The sequence below is a fragment of the Lynx rufus genome, unplaced genomic scaffold, assembly GCF_022079265.1.
Source record: "Lynx rufus isolate CCGP_SWC_20201006 ecotype Redwood Valley unplaced genomic scaffold, mLynRuf1.p SCAF_1, whole genome shotgun sequence".
Lineage (NCBI taxonomy): Eukaryota > Metazoa > Chordata > Mammalia > Carnivora > Felidae > Lynx > Lynx rufus.
Window position 1 is genome coordinate 139,892,683 of NW_025814823.1, and position 22,292 is coordinate 139,914,974.

The following is a 22,292-nucleotide window of genomic DNA, read 5'->3' on the forward strand; positions in this document are numbered from 1 at the left end:
CAGTTGTATTTTATAACTTCCTTGATATATGGAACAGTGAACCTGTGAACCCACAGTCAAGGAAAAGACTGAAAGTTGAAGGAGTTCAGGAATATAAATGCTTGTGTTTCTCCTTACCACTTGTTTCACGGTCTCTAAGACTACCACTCAGAATTTGCTGCCTCATTGATCTTTTTAACCTTCCCTACCACTATTTAGCTTAGTGAACACCACTAGATTCCTTCCTCATCTCTTTCAAATTGTTTCATTTTCCCACCCATTTCTTTGACCCTATACCACAATGAAAGATCTGTAGACAAATATAGGTATAACAAAAACAACAACAAAACTACAAAGAACAGGTTTTTTTTTTTTTCTGAGTAGATGCAATGTAATTATTTACTAAAATTTTTTTCCTTCAATAAGCCACACACTATTACCATAGTTCATAACTCAAAACTATATTTAACTCCACAGAAACAAGCATAGTACTCTAGGAATACTACTATTTAGTAAACAATAAAGATAAAGTTTCATTCCTCCCCATTTTCACATCAACCAACAGCTTATTTTCAAAGTGTAGTAGTTAATAAGCATCTGACAAGATACAAAAGAAGGAAGGATAGGAAGACTGGAGGAAGGACATTTCAAGATTGTAAAACACGTTTCTATCCACTGTTCTGTCCTCTAGCATATACAATAATCTATCTCAAGGGAAATAAAACCCCAAAATACAAAACTAGAAACAACTTCAAAATACACCATAATGTACAACATACAAGTCAAAATAAATACTGAGCTTTTATATGTTCAAAATATTTCTTTAAAATTGTCCCTAAAAATGGAGAGTAGTAGTTTCATTCTTAATACTTACAAACAATTCTTCTATAGGTTTTTCCCACTCAACACTCAACTAAGTTTGTTTTCAAACTTTGAACATATATGAGGGGCAGAATGTACCAAAAAAAACCAGAAAAAAACTGTAGGATTTCCCTTAAATGTGTAACATATACATACCTGAGTCAGATTTAGAAATCGACACAGATTCAAAGTATACTTTTTATTTTTACAAGCAATATAAATTTTATCATAATGTGAATTCTCTTTGAAAGTATCAGTATAATCTATCATTAAGTTTTAACATACCCATTTCTGGATTTTAAGACAACAGTTCCCTTAACTGACCTCCATTTAACAGACCTGTTTTAGCCAACACTTTTTTTTTACTTTTATTAAATAATGGCATACTGACTACTCTCAACTTGTAGGCTATTTTTAATATATTTAGGCACTTCTGATCTCACAGGTTGAGTTATGTTTAACAAATCAGTTGGTTGTTCCCAAACCTGTTTATGCCAGTTTACTTGTGATCCTTGCATAACTTAATTAATATTAGGTAAGTCTATGGAATACAAGTGCAAAAAGAGGGTTGTTTCTATGTAAACTAAGTTGAATGCAAACTAAGTAGAATGACTGAATAAAGGTGAGTCATTCTTTAAAAAGGTATTGAATTAGACAAAGGTGAGACATCTGTAAAATATTAAGGAAAACATAAAAAAGTCAGAAGATCCTATACTTAGGTCTTTCAAAACTATCTTTAAGCATTTATCTCACTTTAGAGAAATCAAAACTGGAAATTGCAAATCATGCATTATGGATATATTTACAAGTACTTCTCTCAATTTCACATTTGAAGAGATGGTGTTAGCATTACATCAAAAAGCTGGCAAATGAATATAAATTTGCATATTTTAAGTTAAAATTTTAAAATGTTAAGATACATTTTTTTTAGTTTTCTGCTTTACCTTTTTCAATAAGCTACCATGTAATTGTCATTATCTCATCAGATATGAAGTCTTCAAATGTTTTTTTTTCTGCATCCCTTGTTTAAGGGCTTGCTGTAACAACTAGATATATAGTACCCGTCTTTATAAAGTAATAGTATCTAGTAATAAACACTGTAAAATAACTTTATGGAAAGAAGTATTAGACTTTGTGCTCCACAGAGGCAAAGATCTTTACTTGTTTTGTTCACAGATATATCCCTAGGACCTAAACAAGTTCCTAGTGTATAGCTGATGCTCAATAAATACTTGTTGAATGAAGAATAGGAACTTACTGTGATGACAGCCTTGCTAAGACAGATGGATCCTCTGCAGCCGTACTCTGTCTCATCTTCAGATTTGTAGTAACTCAGAGTATTATTTTTCAAAACTACCCAACGATCCTGCCAGCCATGAATGTAGTTTGTCCACTAGAGGTAAGGGGATGGGGTGCGAGGGAAAAGAAAAACAAAATATAAAAGTCAGTATTTTAGAAATCCAAACTTTCTGAAACAAACAATCTAATTTAAAACCAAAATGTGAAAAGCTCTAACTTAATTATAAACAAAATGATTATGGGGCACCTGGGTGGCTCAGTCAGTTAAGTGTCAGACCTCAGCTCAGGTCATGATCTCCGATCCATGAGTTCAAGCCCCGTGTTGGGTTCTCTGCAGAGCCTGCTTGGGATTCTCTCTCTCTCTCTCTCTCTCTCTCCTCTTTCTGCCCCTTCCCCACTCACGTGCTCTCTTTCTCAACTAAACTTTAAAAAAATTGCCAAAAGACGAACTGGCACTTCATAAAACAGGATATTCTGTGCTGACAGCTCAGAGCCTAAAGCCTGTTTCAGATTCTCTCTGTGTGTGTGTGTGTGTGTGTGTGTGTGTGTGTGTGTGTCTCCCCCTCTTATGCTCTGTCTCTCAAAAATAATAAACGTTTAAAAAAATGATTGTAGAAAGTGAAAAGTTGAGATTTTCTAGATATGATTTTTAGTAATTTTTACAAAATTACAAATACATATTGTATTCTCTTCCATTTAATATTTGAGGAATAAAACTGTTTCAGTTAAAAATTCTGCTCTTCATTTGTGTGCTTCATCCTCCCCTCCTCAGCAATTTCATGAGACTTGGATTGTTTTGTCCCTGCCATAATTAACATATTCAACAGAAAAGTCTGGTTATGTAGCCTCTCATTCTCTTACACCAAGTACTGCATGAAGCTTTGTAAATCAACAGAAGTATGAAGCTAATCATGGCCAAATTCTACTTTGGTTGTAAGTTACTAATATATGAACATATATGATATTTATGACCACATCAAAGTAAAAATACAAGATCATTAATCTTTAAAAGTCTGTATCAACTCTACTGTTTCCCCCACAGAACTCAATGCTACATATTTAAAAGTTCATTCATTTTCCAAGTTTCTCTGAATATCTACTTTTTAAATTCAAGAGTAATAATATATTGTGTATTAAAAAAACTAGTTTTCAAAAACATACTTGGATTATCAGTTTCTAGTACCTACAAATGGTTTCTGTGTTGCTAAAGTCTTGATGCACAGTACAGATCACAATCAATAATCTTGCAAAGGCGGAAATGTAACCTCTATGGGAATTCTTGATTTTGCATATTTTAATGCTCTGGGGGTTTTATGTATGTAAAGACAATTCCAAAAACTATCTAATTCCAAAACTATCTGCCAAAAACTAATTCAAAATGGATTGTTAAAAATATATTGCATTGGCTCAGGCTCTTTACCCATTGAGAAATCTTTACTTTTCTATTTCCTACTCAGTATGTTTGAGACATTTCAGCTCTTAAATCTTCTAAGGTTCATCATTACAACCCCTCCCTAAGATTTTATCTATGTTGGCAATTTAATACATTCTCTCCTCTGAGCTCTCTAATCACCATTTCCTTATTTCTAATTCCCTGTGACTTACCATTAAATTACACAATGAGTTGAAATAATGATGGTTACATGTAAAATTGAATTCATCTCCTCTTATAAGGTGCATTTTCCTCCTTATGTTTCTATTTCCTTGGCTATACTGGTATTTGTGCAGCCTGATTCATATTCAAACCTGGCTCAGTGCTCCTGTACTATGTGGACAGAACAGAATATACAAAATCAGATAGATTCTATTAGTTGTGTGATGAGTTTTGACAAGTTATTTAACTTCTCTGTGCTTTAGTTCCTTTCCCTATTATTTGAATGGCTGAAAAAAATCATGAATGCCTCTACTACAGTTTTAACAGATACTGTTCCTTGTCAATGTCTATAGCCTGTCATCAACTCCTATTCATCTTTCCTTCATATAAAACCCTTACATTTGGCTCTTCTTCTCTATTTTCAATTAATACAATGATTATCAGGTTACTAGGCTCTTGGGAAGGCTTAAGAACCTTACCTCTAATATCTTCTGCATTTTATTTCATAACTTACATAATTTTACTTATTAAGCACATAGGCTTACTTATCTCACATATTAATCTCAATGAACCTCTAGCTCCAAAACTTATGTGGACAACTCCCCATTGTCTGTAATACAAATTATTTAGACTGGCATACCTTAATGCTGCCTCATTCTACTTACTGCCCCTCAGAGGGCTGGTAACTGTGTGACTGTGGTCAAATTGCTTACTGTTTCTTTGTCAAACTTTACCTCTTAAAGTTGTCAAGATTAAACAAGAATAGACTTAGAATACTGCCAGGCACAAAGTATTTTCTCAGTTGGAGACAGAGTTATGCAGAGCTAATGAAGCTTAAGCTTCAGTGCAGTTCACTAGAACAGACCTCTTCCAGAGTGACAGAATGGGCCCCAGCAATTGTGTACCATAATTTTATACTTTTTTATAGAGGACCCATTAAATTACATAAGCTTCAGGCCCCTTTACTCAGTAAATGTTAGCCCCTACTATCACAACTAGAAGGTAGAGTTTTGGTTTCTCATAACGTCTCCTCACTCTTCCCCAACTAACAAAGACAAAGCAATATGCTAGACACAGCAGAAGAATCAAAGATTTCTGTTCCCAAGAGTTCAGCAAGCACAATTTCAAGAGGAAAAAAAAATCATTTACAGTAAGAGTCAGAACAAGTTACAAATAAAATAACTATGGGAACCCAAGGTAAGGAGATCTGAAATGGTTGGCAAAATAAAGAAAGGCTTCATGGTAAAAATAGTTTTTGAGATAAACTCTAAAGGTGGATAGAATTTCAGCCAACAGTTTGGTATGTGGGGAAATAGAAGATAAAGGTAAACCTTGAAGGATTGAGAGAATTCATAATAAGTTAGATGAGATTTATTTTATCCAGGCTTAGTTGCTCTCAATTCCCACTAAGGCATGAATCTTTTCTCATCAATGATCCACCCTGATATTGTTATAACCACCTAGAATTATTGTCTATCCAGTATTTTTGGAACCTATGTGCTTAAGAAGTGATTCTACAGAAAATATGCTTCATAGGTATTTCCATGTATTTTAAATTACCATATACAAAATAAAACTTTGGACTGGTATATATCTTTTCTTAAATTTTTTAAAAATATTTATTTATTTTTGAGAGACACAGACAGAGCATGAGTGGGGGAAGAGCAGAGAGAGAGGGTGACACAGAATCTGAAGCAGGCTCCAGGCTCTGAGCTGTCAGCACAGAGCCTGACATGGGGCTTAAACCCACAGACTGTGAGATCATGACCTAAGCCCAAGTCAGACACTAAACCGACTGAGCCACTCAGGCACCCCAGGACTGGTATATTGCTTTAAAAAAAATTTTTTTTACATTTATTTATTTCTTTTTGAGAGACAGAGAGAGAGAGCACAAGTGGGGGAGGGGCAGAGAGAGAGAGAGAGAGAGAGAAAGACACAGAATTTGAAGAGGCTCCAGGCTCTGAGCTGTCAGCACAGAGCCTGACGCGGGGCTCGAACTCACAAACCATGAGATCATGACCTGAGCAGATGTCGGACGCTCAAATGACGGAGTCACCCAGGCGCCCCAGGACTGGTATATTTCTAATATAAGTTTATCCCCTCTGTCCATTCCAAATCCACTCAATTTTGGAAGGGAAGAAACAATACAAATTAGAGACTTACCTACATTATTCAATTGAAGGAAAAGAACAGTTGCTGAGTTCTATCTAACTCTTGTGTAAATTACCAAGTGAATACAAACGGATCAAAATATAGAAGTACTTTACATTTTAAAACATGTATTCAATATAAAATACTCCTGATTAAAAAGCTTCCAGAAATCATTTTATACAACCATATACTAAATTTCAGGGAAATTTCCTTCATAGCTGTTAACAAAAATACCAAAAACTATATTCCTGCTAATTCTACATATACAGCAATACCAAAGTTATTTACGTACCAGAGAAGTGATAAAAAAATACATTTGTCCATATTTAAGTATCAAAGAGATACTCTTCCATTTTTTGTCATAAGGTATGTGTACTATACTGCTCTGTATATAGTGAATACTCAGAGTACTGGGGACTCTTTTCACCAGTCACTACTCCCGCCCCCCCCCCCCAAAATAGTGGTATCAAATAGGTCAAAAGTTCAGCCTGTTTTATAAAATACCACTACTAGAGTACTAATTTGGAAGTCTGCTTCTCATTTAATGGGAAAAGTGATGAATCCACCAGAATTGAGAAGCAAATTCCTTCTGAAATTCCACCTGAAAATGTGTATCTACTACACAATGTGTTCGAGAGATTCCTAAATTATGAGATACATTTAATCTAAAGAAACCCTAGGGAGGTTCACTTTAATGAAAGCCTTTCACTGAAATTCCAATGATCACATATCAACACACATCATGATTTTTCTATGTAAATAAAAGTTAACACTTGGCAAGTCTTAGTTCTGACAGACTCCTGTCTTACCTAAGGCCTTTCTCATCAGCCTTCTAAAGACAACAGAAAAACCTAATATGAAACAAGTCCACAGAAATGTCCAAATGCTTAGCCAAAGTATGTATACTGGAAGCAGCATGGTTTCTTAATAGCCAGTAGGCTGCACATGATCTTGTATCTTATGACCAGCTTGCTGAGGGACTGGCCATTTCTAAAACTTTAACAGGAAGAGAGAAGGAAGTAATAAAGGCAATATGCATCTTATTAGGCAAAACTTTGAACGAATAAACAAGCAAACACCCATATATTACCAAAAGAAAAAAATCAAACATCTCAAAAAGGGCCTGATCGAATTTAATTAACTGGCCTTACAGTCCTACAACTATATGCTTTGCTAAAATTTTGAAAGACGGCATTTAAAATTTTCAGGAAAGGTAAGATGTGTTTTCCTTACTCTGGCCCTTTGACTGCAATAATATTTTATTATTAACAGTGTTCTTCCTGGACTAAATAAAGGTTGGCCTCTATTCTGACTTGTTCCAAGTTACTTGGACTAGTTCTTGTACCTATCACGTGCCGAGTCGACAGCTCTTTTCTGAACTGGGGAATAGGATGAGGGGAAAAGTACAAAAGTCACCTTCCCTGAGATCTCTCACTGTATCTAACTTGGCATAGTTTACCGCCTCAGTTTTCCGCACCATATCCAGTTGCTCCGGCAACTGTCTACACAGCCGCGTTCAGCGAATCCTCCAACCCTGCTCTCCATCTCCGAACTAACCTCGTTTGCGAGGTCCGATCTGCACTGCTCCCAAACCCAGGCATTCGAACACTGCTGTTGCCCAACCCGGGCTCCTATGGCCAGGACAGATGCCGCTCTGAGTCCCAAGTCACGATACGCATGCCGCTCCCAAACTGAATTCGGGGCTGGGACGCGTTTTCTCCGGTGTTTGGCCACCGCCGCCGAGCCCCAGGGCAGGAGAGCAGGACAGTCCCCTTCTCCCTCCCACCCCCACCCTCACCCCGGCCCGGGCACTCCTGCAGCAGTACTCAGCCCCGCACCCAGGCACATTCCGCAGCCCCCGCCCCGGGACAGTCCACCACTCCCGCCCAACCCCACCCCATCCCCTCAGCGGCTTGCCTCACAGCAGGTGAAGTCTGAGCAGGAGGCCCTCGGACGCGCGGGCTGCTCACCTTGCTGAGGACTCCGCAGCGCTCCACAGGCGGCCCGGACTCCGTCTCTGGATCCTCCTCCGAGCCCGACGAGTTCCAGCTCTGGTTATCCGACATGGAGGCGCGACAGCCGAGCGGGAGACCGGCCCCCGCTCCCTGAGCTGCGCCGGAGGAGGCGCCCAGTAGCCGGGGTGAAGGGTCGGGAGATGGCGAAGGGAAGAGTGCCCGCTCCGGCGCCGGGGGGAGCTGGAGGAAGCACGAAGTCCGGCCGCTGCGCCGCCGCCGCCGCGCCTGACACCGAGCGGACCGGGGAAGGAGGACAAGCGGCGAAGGAAGCCTGCCCTTCCAGCCGTCAGCAGCCGCCGTCGCCGTGACCCCTGCGCTGCGCCCGGCGCCACCACCCGAACTCAGCCCCCTCAATGCCAATCTCGTAGAAGGAAAAGGAAAGAAGGGGAAAGAAAATCCAGTTGCAGAGACACGGGTCCACTCACACCTCCGCTACCGCCGCCATCTTCCTGCCTGGCCCACTATTTACCCTCCCCTCCCCTTTCCCCTCCCCTTCGTCCTCCCATTCTCCCCCTGCTCCCCGCCCCGTCCCCCTCCCAACGTCTGACGAATCACGCCGAGGGCTGGAGGTCCCCTCCCGCACCCTACCTCCGGTTCTCCCGGGTGACGCCGGGTAGAAAGGTGGGAGGAGCGGAGAAAGGAGAAGGGGTGGGGTCTCCGTTCTGTTGCATTCTGGGAAAGACGCTGCTCTTTGGGCCGTTCAGTCGCCTGGGAGTTGTAGTCACGATCCTGAGGTAACGGGTGAGTGTTCCGCGCCAGCAAGGCTCGTATCCTTAGGGACCGGTGGAGTGGTGGGACGGCTTCGTTTGACAGTTGTGTGACCCACCTCCTCGGCCACGATTCTATCTCTGCCTAGAGTGTTTATGACGAGCCTGCTGAGCTTGCGGGCCCGGACGTGAGATAACTCTCCGCTGAGGATGCCGGGCCTGCCTTCCATGGCGGTTTCCTGGAAGCCGGGGAGTATCGAGCCGCTTTCCTGGGTGGGGATGTACGGGGCTCTTCTGCTTCAACCACGGGCCAGGGGTTTGCGACCTTTCTAGTGAGAAAGAGGTTTCATTCTGCCAACCCCACCCCTCTGCAAATTTTGACGGTCTTTCATCTCGCTCTTGAGAAGTTAAACTTAGCGCTTGACGTTTCCCGCCTTTGAAGGAAGAATTTTCAGTCACTTCTAACGTGAGCAAGTACTTCGCATTATTAGATTTACAGAGTGTCCTTTTTGTGGAAAGTAAGTTGAAGATATCAAAGAATAAATGACGTTTGTGGAATTTTAAAAGTAAAATGAGAATGTGAAATGATAGCCTGGAGTTTAAGTTTTAAATAAGTATCTTCCTGAGAGCTAGGTTAACCATCTCTACGGACCTATCTCTGAGACGTAGGGAAGGTTGTAGAGTAGAAACTTTACGAGAAAAACCAAAATGCAGTAGTCTTATTGAATAATAAGAGATTAGACAAAATAGGACTAGAATTGAAGGGGTGCCTGGGTGGCTCAGTCTGTTGAGTGTCCGCCTCCTGCTTTTGGCTCAGGTACTGATTGATCCCAGGCTTATGGGATCTAGCCACCCACCCCTCCTCCCCGGTTGGGCTGGTACTGAGGGTGGAGCCTACTCAAGATTCATTCTCTCCCTCTCTCTCTCCCTCTCTCCCTCTCCCCCCCCCCGCCCCTTTCCTCTGTTCACGCGTTCTCTCTCTAAAATTAAAAAAAAAAAAATTTTTTTTCCTAAGGCTAGAATTAGGAAGACCAAAAGAAGATATAATAGATCTTGGTCTATTTTTACATAAATTATAAGGATAATTTTTATTGTGAGATCTTTAATTTTGTAGTTTCAGTTCTTTACGTCTTGTCAATTTCCTAATGATTGCCAACAACAAAATTCGTTACTAAACCTTAGAGTACCTGCGCACTGCAGGGACTGAGGATGGGAGTGAAATTTTGAGTCTAGGGGAAAAGGCACAGTGGCCAGAAATAACTCTGGTAGGATAGAGGCCAACTAACTGGGATCTTTGGGAAAAACCAGAATGATAGGAATTGTCTGAGAAGGACCTGTGGTATCTTTTCATTTGCCTGATGCTTATAGATGCTGAGTCTGTTGTAAAAGGTTACAGATTGTTTTTCCATTGTAAAATCAAGTAATCATTATTAACAGCCATTCAGATGAATAAAACCTTGAGATAACGCTTTAGAAAATACTTTGACAACCTGTTAATTAACACAAAATCCCAAGGTTGTCATTCAAAAGAGAAAAAATCCATGTAGCATATTTTCCTCTTTATTGAATTACTAAATTATGTCTTTAGAATTTTGAATACTGTAGCAATTAAGTTTTGTTTTCTCTTTTGATTACCTAATACATATGGTTAGATGTAATATTTGATTCTTTAAAGCTCTAGGTTTTATTTTCATTTTTGTTTATTTTTATTTTAGAGAGAGGGAGGGCGAGCTAGGGGGGAAGTAGGGGAGAGAGAGAGAGAGAGAGAGAGAGAGAGAGAGAGAGAGAGGGAATCCCAAGCAGGCTCCACACTCAGTGCTCAGCCGGACCCCACAGCCTTGGGATCATGACCTGAGCTGAAATTAAGAATCGGTTGCTCTACCAACTGAGCCACCCAGAGGCCCCTTAAGCTCTGAGTTTTAAAAGGACATTAGTCTTAAGGGAATGATTGTGAATTTGAGAAATCTACTTCATAATGCAACTTAGAATCATGAGAGCACAGAATATGTTTATATTGAAATTGAACTTTTTATCATATTTTAGCATTTCTAAGTTTTGTGTGGTTGCAACCATAATCACTTACATCTCTGAGGTTCCCACTTTATTCAGTAGGAAATTGTTTCACTGTAGTAGTCTGTTTGTAACTATAGGAGTGGGAGAAGGGGCATTCTGAGAAATAAATCATTTAACATGCATGAAAGTCCCATTGTTGAACACCAAACATATTATTTCTATTCAAGGGCATAGCACATGATAAATGTTTAAATGGATGTATTAGACTGAATATATTATTTTGTTCCACTAGAAGGTGAGTTCTGTGGGGACAGGAATTAAAATTATTTTTCATCCATTTTTTTTCATAACTATTTTCTATCTTTAGTCCCTAGAATAGTGCTCAGCATATATAAGGCATTCATTCGATATAATTCAGGTATTATATCCCATCTTCCAGTTAATAATTTAATTTAACAAACATACAATGTGCAGGATACTATGACTGGGTGATTTTAAGATAGTAAAAAGTTAAAAAAGAGGGGCATGGGGGCTTTTCCTTTAAGGAGATTGTAACAGAAAACAAGGTAAGAAAGGTACACATGTAACTTTAATAGCTGAATACTATTTAAGAGAAGGTAAATGACAGACTGGCAATGACAAACTCTCTTCTTTAATCCTGTTTTCTAATCCTGCATCTCTGTAGGCCACTTACCCCAGGTCTTTTTAGTTAAAACAATAGCTATTTGGAATTTTAAAGAAAAAAGGATTGTCCTTATTTGCTGATCTCCTTATACGAAGTTATCATGTAAGTTATGTAATGAATCTTGTCACATTTAAAATAATATAGTGGCACCTGGGTGGCTCTGTGGGTTAAGCTGTTAAGCCTCTGGCCTCTTGGTTGCCGCTCAGGTCATGAACACACAGTTGGTGAGATCAAATCCCACTTTGGACTCTGTGCTGACAGCTCAGAGCCTGTGTGGGATTCATTCTCTCTCTCTCTCTCTCTCTCCCCCCCCCCCCCCCCGCCTCTGTCTCGCTCGCACTTTCTCAAAATAAATAAATAAAATAATATAAATTGATAGATCTTTTATGACTTGTTACTGTGTTTGTGACATTCAGCATGTCCCCTAAATGCAAGTTTAGAAATAAAAGCTACTCTTCAAGTCTCTTTGCCTTTCCAATTTAACCAGAACTGGTTGTTCCTTTAAATACTTTTTTTTTCATGTTTTGAATACTAATTGATCATATTAGCTTCTCAATGTTCCTGTCATGACTGTTCAAGAACCATGTAGTTTGTGCCACTATGGTGATTCATGCTAGTTCAGGGTGAGCAAGCAGACAGTTCCTGAGTGTGAATCCTAGCTGGCCATCCTTAATAATCATGATTTTGGATGCATATTTATACTAACTTAATAAATGACATTAGTTTAACTAGTTGCTGTTTATTACTATATATATTCCCAACTATTATGCTGTTAAATACATTTGTAAATGGATATTTGCATGTTTATCAAAATGGATATTCATTTTTATGGTAGTAAATACGTCTATGTCCTTTTTTTTTTATATAAAAAAATTTTTTTTAACGTTTATTTATTTTTGAAACAGAGAGAGACAGAGCATGAACGGGGGAGGGTCAGAGAGAGAGGGAGACACAGAATCTGAAACAAGCTCCAGGCTCTGAGCTGCCAGCCCAGAGCCTGATGCGGGGCTCGAACTCACAGACCGCGAGATCATGACCTGAGTCAAAGTCGGACACTTAACCGACTGAGCCACCCAGGCGCCCCCCCCCTTTTTTTTTTTGAGAGAGCAAGTTGGGGAGAGGCCGGGGGTGGTGGGGGGAAGAAAATCCCAAGCAGGCTCCATGCTGACAGCACAGAGACCAATGCAGGGCTTGAACCCATGAACATGAAATCGTGACCTGAGCCAAAATCAAGAGTCCGATACTTAACCCACTGTGCCACCCAGGCGCCTCTCTATGTCCATTTCTGAACAAGTAAACACTAGTTTCAGAAATGTAAAGGGCTACAAGAAATTTGCATGTTTTCATCTTTTGTGATATTGTACAGAATTATTGTAAAATATCCTTGCAGGTGTATTCACAAAAGTGGATATACTAAGTGTGTAAAGTGAATATAGGAATACTGAAGTGGTTGCTCCCCTTTGTATCTTAATCTTTTCTGTTGGTGCAAAAAAAGATTGTATTTTACCTATCTATAATCAACATCTGGCGTGCATATCTTCCAAGTTAACAGTTTTCCAGTTAGACCCAGATCATAACAGGTACATTTGTATCTAGTGTAAGCAACCCAAGTATACTAGTCTATGAATGAACTTTAAAGGACTGTCAATTTTCTAAAAGAAAAAGGTAAGTAATTCAGCCAGCAAAATTGAGTTTATTCAAGAATAGCAGAGAAATTGTAGTTTGTGACAAACCATGGGGAACCATAGGCAACTTCAGAGAACAGAGAAGAGCTTCCATTTATAAAGGAAAGGAGGAAGTTGGGAGGGGTTATTTTCTACAAAAGTTCATTGGGGGAAATGAGAGTTTGAAGTGGTGGTGGCTTCTCATTGGCTGCAGGGGAAGGCAGCTTACTGTTGACAGCAAAAGGCCATCTTCTGTCTTCCTGCTGGACTATGCAAGCTATGATGAGTGATGAGTGTGAGAGTCCTCTCTCCATGACTTCCCAACTCCAATTTTACTTTAGGTTTCCTTAATGTATTTTCACATTTCCCCCATTTGATAAAGAATTTTCTTTAAAAGCATTGCTGATCAAGAGTTGGGCCATTTCTTCCTTATTAGAGTCATTTTTGTCCATCAGTGCCAGGAAGGACCTTTTCTGGGTGTCATGTCTGCAGATTGGAAACCTTTGAGGCCACTTTTGAGTGACTAGAGGTAAGAGGGAGAACTCTCAGGCATTTCCCATTTAAAGTCTGTATCTTATTAGGTTGTATCTGTTGGAGATCATCTTGAAATGCTGAACCAGCATCACTCTTTGGAGTATACCATTTCTACAAAGGTTTGGTAGGCTACAGTATATAATCTAAAAATGATTTTACAAAATAAATAAGAATAATGACCCTAGTTTGTATATTAGTTCTAAACCAGGAGCCCAGACCTGAAGATAGCCAGCTAAAGAGATCAAAGGGCCATAGATGGTCAGGTGGAATTTGTTGTAGTCAGTATGCTTGTTCTGTAGTTTTATGAACTTGGGATTTTACTTCTCCAGAGGAATTTAGGTGCAACCTGTGGTGTTTGCTATTTCATAAACATCTTGTTTGGCAAGTAAGTAATCAAGGTCTATGCAATTATCCAAAACTATTTTAGCCAACAAGTAAAGTGATCGTTGTTGGGCTGCTACTGCCTTACTGGTGGAATCAGCAAGTTTTCCCAGTTACAGAGAGAGATTCTTAATCATTTATTCACTGGCATGAACAGCCACCAATGGGATAAGTGCCCTTATGATGGAGGCAAATCCAGAATAATGTATACCTCCTGGGAGTTCCCATGTAAGGCAACAATGAAGGTTTGATGGGGAAGACCAGTAGGAGGACCAATGGAAGGCTTCATTTTTATTGTGGATGTCTGTGGGCTAGTTAGTAAGCCTCCAATCTGCCAACTATGTATTTTGGCCCGTTGAGTGGTCCACTTGCCACAGACAGATAAAACCAGGTGGTGCACATAAGACTTTTGCTAGGGTTTGATTATTAATTAATGCCATTAGTTGGGATTATTCAATTGGACCTTTGAACCAAGGGTCAGTGGTGGTTGGGGAACAATTAGGGAGAAACTGTCCTTTTCGGTGAACTTTATTCTTTTTTTTGTTTTTTAATGTTTATTTATTTCAGAGAGAGAGAGAGAGAGAGAGAGAGAGAGAGAGAGAGCGAGCAGGGGAGGGGCAGAGAGAGAGGGAGACACAGAAGCCAAAGCAGGCTTCAGGCTCTGAGCTGTCAGCCCAGAGCCCGACATGAGGATAGAACTCACGAACTGTGAGATCATGACCTGAGCCGAAGTCAGGTGCTTAACTGACTGAACCACCCAGATGCCCCTATGGACTTTATTCTTGAAGGGTGTGCAGAGGGGGGTTGTTTTGTTATAGTGAGCCGACCTGTAGTAGTAGAAAGAACAGGGAACCATGTAATTAGTTGCATCGAGAGCTAGGATAGCAGACAGCTCAAAGCAAAGCACAGGAAAACCTGGTTGTAGAAGTTTGACCCTGTAATATCTAGAGGGGTGTGGGTATAGTTAGTGGTCACACCGGAGATGAAGGAAAAGTTTGCTCTGAGGAAGACTAAAGGGTTGCAAGTCTCATGGACAGGTCCAACAGTCAGAAAGGTTTCCCCTTTTTTTGAGGGTTTGGGAAATACGAATGAGGGCATCATCTCATCAGGATAGATAAAGGAGAAAATGAAATGAGAAAAAGCAGAAAGGAGAGAATATACAGGCCCGATCCTGTCATCTTGGGGAAGCTGTCTGCTTCAGTATCCTGTGTTTCATTTCCTAGAAATCTTTAAATTTTTTTTTAAGTTTATTTTGAGAAACAGAGCGAGCAGGGGAGAGGGGCAGAGGAACAGAGAGACAGAATCTCAAGCAGGCTCTGTGCTGTCAGCATGGAGCCCCACGTAGGGCTCCATCCCCAAACCCTAGGTATTTGACCTGAGGTGAAAGCCAGAGTTGGACGCTCAACCAACTGAACTGCCCAGCTGCCCCATATTTCCTGGAAATCTTTAATTTGAGGTCAGCAGTGGATGGCAATTCCGGTCAGCATTTGGGCTATCTTTAGATGAGACTTATAAATTCAGGAGTCAGTTCCTTGTAGTTAAGTGGTACAAGGATTGGTTCATAACACTTGATAAGGACCTTTTCAGTGTGGTTGAAGAGAGTCTTTTTGGAGATGTCTATTCCAAGAAATGAAATCCTCAGGTTGCATTGTGTGGTGTTTGAAGTTTTCATCTCCCAAGAATGTGATGTGAAAAGACTGTTCAACTAGAGCATGATTATTTTTGAGGGATGTAATTAGGCCTTTGCAACGTTAAGTATAGCACCTTTTATTAGGTGCAGGTCAAAAGAGATGGAAGCTAGGGGTATAGAGCATCCAGTAATTATCCCAAAGGGTGAGAGCTTATGAGTTCCAAAGGGAGTGGATCTGAGCGTTAGAAGGACCATCAGTGCTACTTTTGGCCACGGTAGTTAGTTGGAGGGTTTCCACAAATTTCACCAGTTGAGTTTTGATGATGCAGTTGGTTGGTGTGACTGGTTCTGAACAATGAAGATGATAGCAGTGAAAATGCTGTAGAACTGGCCAAACAGCATAGACTTGCTGTAATATTTGACCAGCATAATGGGTTTCCCAGTCACTGTGGAGCTCAGGTAGGGTTCCCCAAATAGGGATGATTTTTTTCCCAATAGGATATTAGCTACTGAAGAAGTAGTAGCTTGTCTACATGGAAAGGCTTCAAACCAGTGGGAAAACCTGCAAATCATTACCAAGATATATTTGTGTTCATGAGATGGGTGGGTAGCTGAGTACAGCCCGTTTAGAAGACCTCAGATAGTCCTTTAGATAATTTAAAGTGCCCAGGAGCAGTGTGGACACAATGCTTGGGTGATTTTTTGAAGAGGGCATCTTGCTATTGCTGGACAAAGGGGAAATCTTCCTGGTGGACTATGCAAGCTTCCACAAGTGGTATGTGGGTGTTAGTCTTCCCTTCATGGCTTCATGAATCCCAAGTTTGAATTATGCTTCCTTAACACATTTTCACAAGATCTATCAGATTTTTTGAATAGTAGAACAAATTTTTGCACTTGGTGAAAGAAAAAGACCAAAAATTGACCATAAAATCTAGTTGAATAAAAAACTTGTAATTAATCTGACCAGATTATGTGCACTCTTTCCATATGAAGGGTCTTCACAGCCAGCCAGCTGCAGAATTTCTCTCTTCTTGCTGCATATGCTGATACTATTTTCTTTCTCCTTATTTCTCCCCTTCCCTTGCATTACCGTTGTTTATATGTGTTGTGTTTTACTACTGTCTGTTAATATTTTCCCTCTTGTATTACTTCTCTACATTAGCAGTCATTGGCAGCAGTGATGGGAAAAGCAGAGGAAGGAATAGGTGAGAAAGAGTGAGAAGCTAGGAGAAAAAATCTGTAATGGAACCTTCCATCCTCTTTTAATTGACTCATAGGAAAAAGGAAAGGAAGCTTATGTTATACCTACTCTTAATTTTTACTTCACTCTTGTTTCCTGCCCCAGTATCCCAAGAGCCCCTAATCCTCTCACATTTTTTCCGGCCTTGTGATTGCTCTTTGTATCCTGGTCTCAAATAAGAGGCTTGATGTTTTCTTCCTACATCTTAATCTCATATTTTTGTTTTCCTCCAAGGGGAATAATTATGATTCTAAATGATTAGTAGCAGTAAGTTAAGTTATCCCTGATATAGAGCACAGGCACTGTCAATGCTTACTTTTCTTGCTTAACCCACACTCTGTTTGGGTCAAAAGACTTTTATTAACATCAATTATTATTATTATATTATACGTATACAGCTAGGTCTTATTCTGTTACTCTGATCCCTAAGGTGACTTTGTAAATATGTCTTGGACTCCCTTGTATATTGATTTTCAACTCAAGGACAACTGTATAGGGTGGGGGTGTACTCAACTGATAACCTTAATGCATTGTATGCACTTACTGAGGAATATGTCATATCCCATAGAAAGTTCTACTACTTGGCAATAAGACAGGGATTTCAGAAACAGAATTTCAAAGGGCATGTAGGGCTACCCTTTTATCTCATTTCCTGTTGTACAGAGGAGAGCCAAGCCAGGCATGTTCCAAGCAGAAATACTCATTCTTACTGTTGAATAAAATTGAAATTGTATTCCTTTATCTTTTATTTTACATCTGTTTGGTTTTGTGGGATAAAAACTTGTCAGGGGTTTTTGGTATTTCATGGGTTTCACTATAACAGTAAAAAATCCTTTAAAAAGTACACAGTATGCATCTATTATGGATGAACAGTGCTATTAATATCCACTCTCTCCATGTACACATTTTGTTTTTTACCCTCAAGCTTTTGAGTCTCTAACTTTTAACCTCTTTTCCTGTTACATTGAGAAATTCTTTTGTTAAAGTCAGACTATTTAAGCAGTATGGTATTTTTAAATATTTGTAGGATCCTCATGATAGTTATTTTGTAAATGTGTTTTGCTTCCTGTTTTTCTCCCCAGCCCTTTCATTGTTTCACTTTTACTGTAATTTCAGATCCTCTTCTCCTTAGTCAAGTAAGCTGAAAAATACTGTTATATAACTATACATGTTGTTGTGGTGGTACAGTTTATGAACATACAGCTTATCTTCATCCTCATTTAAGGTATTAAGACCTGCTCTATGATGATCCTGATTGGGATGCTTTAAAAATAAGAGATATATACCACATATTCCATGGATTCATTGTTTTCTAGCATTTTACTGTCTAGGAATACAGGCAATACTTAAGTGTATAAAGATATTGATTTGGTTTTAATAGTGACCATATTATTAAAGAGCAAGTAAAGATTTAAATTGCTTATCACATAATGTTCACTAAATATTTAAAGATGAATGAAGTGTAGGTGGTTGATGATTAAAGGGAAGCTGTAGGAACCACAATTAACAAGGCTGAGAAGAAAAGTAACTAACAGGTTAAAATTAATGAGAGACTAAAGAACCAAAGTCCATCATAGCTTTTTGTAAGGAACAAGTATCATTTGTTAAGAACCTACTCAATGTTAGACGTTGTTTTACATCTATTACATCTAGTATTCACAAAAATCTTGCAAAGTACACATTCTTATTTTACATATAAAGAGATTAATGTTCATAGAAGTTAAATAAGTTGACCAAAGTCAAGGTAATTAATAGTCTAGCTCAGACTTTGAAACTCAGAGACTTATAATATACTTTCAATATATATATAATAGATTTCAGACTAAAAAAAACCCAAAAACAAAGACAACTATTATCCTGAAATGATTAAACATTTGAGTATCTATTAGAGCCCAATTACATCCTAGTTTGTTGCATAGTTTTTCTTTAGTTTGAAATTTTTCTTTTGAAGAAAATTCATCCACATTTTTAAGCTGCAGTGGTGTATTATGTAGGCAGTTTTCAATTTTTTTTCTATCATGACTAAAGAGGTATGCTAGCAAGTCTGTTTTAAGTTTTTTTTTTTTTTTAATGTTTGTTTATTTTTGAGAGAGAGAGCCAGGGAGCGACAGAGAGAGGGAGGTGGACAGGCTCTATGTTGTCAGCGAAGAGCCGGATGCAGGGCTCAATCCTGTGAACCGTGAGATTGACCTGAGCCAAAGTCTGAATCTCAGCTGACTGAGCCACACAGGTGCCCCAGCAGGTCTGTGTCTTAATTATTCATAAATAATTTAAGTGATCTAATTTACAATCATCCTTTTGTCTAATGTTGATAAAGGAATTATATATTGCTTTAACTCTTAGTATATCAGGAAAAATAGTCATGGGTGTCATCATATTTTTTTATATTTTTGAGTAATTTTGAGAAGTAACAAGCAAGGGATAGTGGACAGTAACTTTATTAGGAATTGTAATAAATATTGAGACCTAGTAAACAAATTTTTATTCCATATTTTCCTGAAATGAGTAATGAATGTCCTTTGAAAGCAAGTAGCTGCTCATCAATGTCTATATACAATCCTGGGAACTATGCATCCTATAAATAAAGATTCCAGATATTATATGCATCTTTAAATTGATTCTAGCTTATCATTATGTTTGGTTCTTTATCGTGGGCTTATAATATCAAAATGTAATAACATTTGAAACTTTTTCAATAACTTTTGAAAACTTTGACATCTCATAATCTTTTTAGAGGGAAGTTATCCATATTCTTTCCTCCATAATTATAAAATATTTTCATTTTTATATTTATAAACACTACTTAGAAGTACAAGTCAAATAAGATTTTCATTTCTATATTTATTTCCTTCATCTATTTCTTTCCTGACTTTGCATACACATCTAGCTTAGTCATTTGTTGACTTACAAATTGTGTTAAATAACTTTTAGTGCACAAATACCATAAAGGATGAAAGAACACTGCCATAGTCCTATTAGCAAGTTGGGATATTCCAAATTCTTGTTGCATAATACTGTGTGATGAAGACCTTCCCGTTGGATGACTAACTGGATAGGAATGCCATATTTGCTTTTCTTAAAAATTCATTGCTGGGGCACCTGGGTGGCTCACTTGGTTAAGTGTCCAACTTCTGCTCAGGTCATGATCTCTCAGTTACATGGGTTCGAGCCCTGCATCAGGCTCTGTGCTGATAGCTCAGAGCCTGGAGCCTGCTTCAGATTCTGTGTCTCACTCTCTCTCTGCCCCTCCCATGCTCACACTATGTGTTTGTCGCTCTCAAAAATAAACAATACTTTTTTTTTTTCAAACTGGTGCAGCTGCTCTGGAAAACAGTGTGAAGATTCCTCAAAAAATTAAAAATAAAACTACCCTACCACCCAGCAATAGCACTATTAGGAATTTATCCAAGGGATACAGGAGTGCTGATTCATAGGGGCACATGTACCCCAATGTTTATAGCATCACTTTCAAAAATAGTCAAATTATGGAAAGAGCCTAAATGTCCATCAACTGATGAATGAATAAAGAAGATGTGGTTTATATGGAATACTATTTGGCAATGAGAAATAATGAAATCATGCCATTTATAGCAACATGAATGAAACTGGAAGGTATTATGCTGAGTGGAATAAGTCAGTCAGAGAAGGACAGATACCATGGTTTCACTCATATGTGGATCTTGAGAAACTTAACAGAAGACCATGGGAGAAGGGAGGGGGAAAAATAGTTACAAACAGAGAGAGGGAGGCAAACCATAAGAGACTCTTAAATACAGAGAACAAACTGAGGGTCGATCAGAGGGGGTGGAGGAGGGGGAAAATGGATGATGGGCATTGAGAAGGGCACTTGTTGGGATGAGCACTGGGTGTTGCATGTAAGCGATGAACCACGGGAATCACCCCAAAAAACGAGAGCACACTTTACATGCTGTATGTAGGCCAATTTGACAATAAATTATATTAAAAAAAAAAAGTTAAACCTACACAGAAGCAAGAAATGTATTATTAATTGTTGGATCAATTGTAGCAATAATTAATAATTAAACTCAAAGATTAAGAACTAAAAAAATTTAAATAAAATAAAAATTAAAAAAGTTGTTTACTCATTGATTCTTAAGTTTGAGAAAATATCTATTTGAGTCATCTGAAAATTCATGATCTGAAATTTTGCTTGCATCAGTCAAGCAAAATAATGAGCAATTTCAGCATCATCATAGTCTAGAGTGCTGTTAGTTTCTTTGCATTCATCTTTTGATTTGTCTAATAATTGTGCTCAGTATGGGCAGAAAATGTAAAATTCGGAACTTTCAACTATGTTTAGCTTTTATTAAAAGCTTTCATCAGTGAAAGTTTCTACCTCCCTCTCCCTCTTGCAAAAATGGTGTCTCTGTACTTCTCTTACGCTTTCTTTCAAAGATATAATATAGTGGGCAACACAATTAGAAAACTGAAGTATGCTGTTATAGTGATGATTTATTTCACTACCAGGTCATCTGTAGGTGATTCCATTATTTCATTTTCTTATGATTTTATCTTTTAGCATAAGTTGTGATTAATGATTAAATAATTCCTAGGATAATGAAGTAGCAAAATACTCAAGATACAGGAAAATAAGATCCCTAAAATAACATAATGCATTTTCCATTTCTAAAGGGATCACTATAATGTATCTTCAGTTTATAAAAGCATCAAGTGAACTTTATTGTGTTAAAAAATGAATATTTTGTTCTTCAGAAGGTTTCTAAGTTCTTTTTCTTTGGAAGATAGGAAATACCAGTGCTGATAATAAATTTCAAAGAAGAAATTCAAAAACTGAAGCTGGGTCTAACAGATCCTTGTATACTAGAGGTTAATATAACTTTGTTCCTTAATTTATATTATAACTGAACACAAACTAGTTTGTATTTCTTTCTCCTATCTCAAGTGAAAGTGTTAACCATTGTAATTCCAAAATAATAATAATTTGACCAAATGAGGCATTCATCTTAAAAATCAAAGTACATATTGTTAAATTAGTTCATTTATCTTTATCCAATCCAGTGAATTTTTGCATTAAAAAATAGATGTATAAAGTATAAAATTTGATATATAAAAAATCATTTATAAAGTTTATAATATTTTCCCATTGAGAATAGTTAATTTTTATACATAAGAAAAGCATGGCTATTATGGCATCCCACCATAACAAGCATTTAATGATAGAACCACACTTTATAAATCATGATCTGAGAGAATTATCAAAAACCAAAGTGAAGTCAAGAGGATCAGTGCCCTCCATGTAGTAATATTTACTTTTGCCCTGAAGCAGACATGTGAAAAGATGTGTCAAGTGAAGAAATGCTAGTAAATTCCAGAGATGAAGGCCTTTTCCAAAAATACCCCTGTTTCTTTCTACTGATTATTGCTAGTTTTTTTTTTTTTTTATGGAATAAGAACCCAAACTATTTTGTGATTAACATTAGTGTATGATACTGTAGACAGAAGTTAAATAGGTGTGTAATGTAAACATTTTGTTAGTGATATTCTTGAAAAAAGGGTT

At 38.3% G+C, this 22,292-nt stretch overlaps 2 protein-coding genes across 3 annotated transcripts in view; one reads left to right on the forward strand and one right to left on the reverse strand.

The window, feature by feature from the left end:
- The window catches only part of CERT1 (ceramide transporter 1), a 105,588-nt gene extending 97,259 nt beyond the window's left edge, over positions 1–8,329 (reverse strand). The window contains exons 1-2 of one of the 2 annotated variants that reach the window (XM_047088029.1): positions 7,855–8,329; positions 2,099–2,233 (exon numbers count right to left, since the gene is read on the reverse strand). In XM_047088029.1, the coding sequence (XP_046943985.1) occupies positions 2,099–2,233; positions 7,855–7,950 (231 nt within the window). In that variant the 5' untranslated portion in view covers positions 7,951–8,329. The remainder of the gene's footprint in view (positions 1–2,098; positions 2,234–7,854) is intronic. The other variant, XM_047088021.1, reaches the window with a different exon arrangement.
- Positions 8,330–8,599: 270 nt separating this feature from the next.
- The window catches only part of POLK (DNA polymerase kappa), a 73,206-nt gene continuing 59,513 nt past the window's right edge, over positions 8,600–22,292 (forward strand). The window contains exon 1 of the mRNA XM_047088046.1: positions 8,600–8,640. The gene's annotated coding sequence lies outside the window, so the exon portion shown is untranslated. The remainder of the gene's footprint in view (positions 8,641–22,292) is intronic.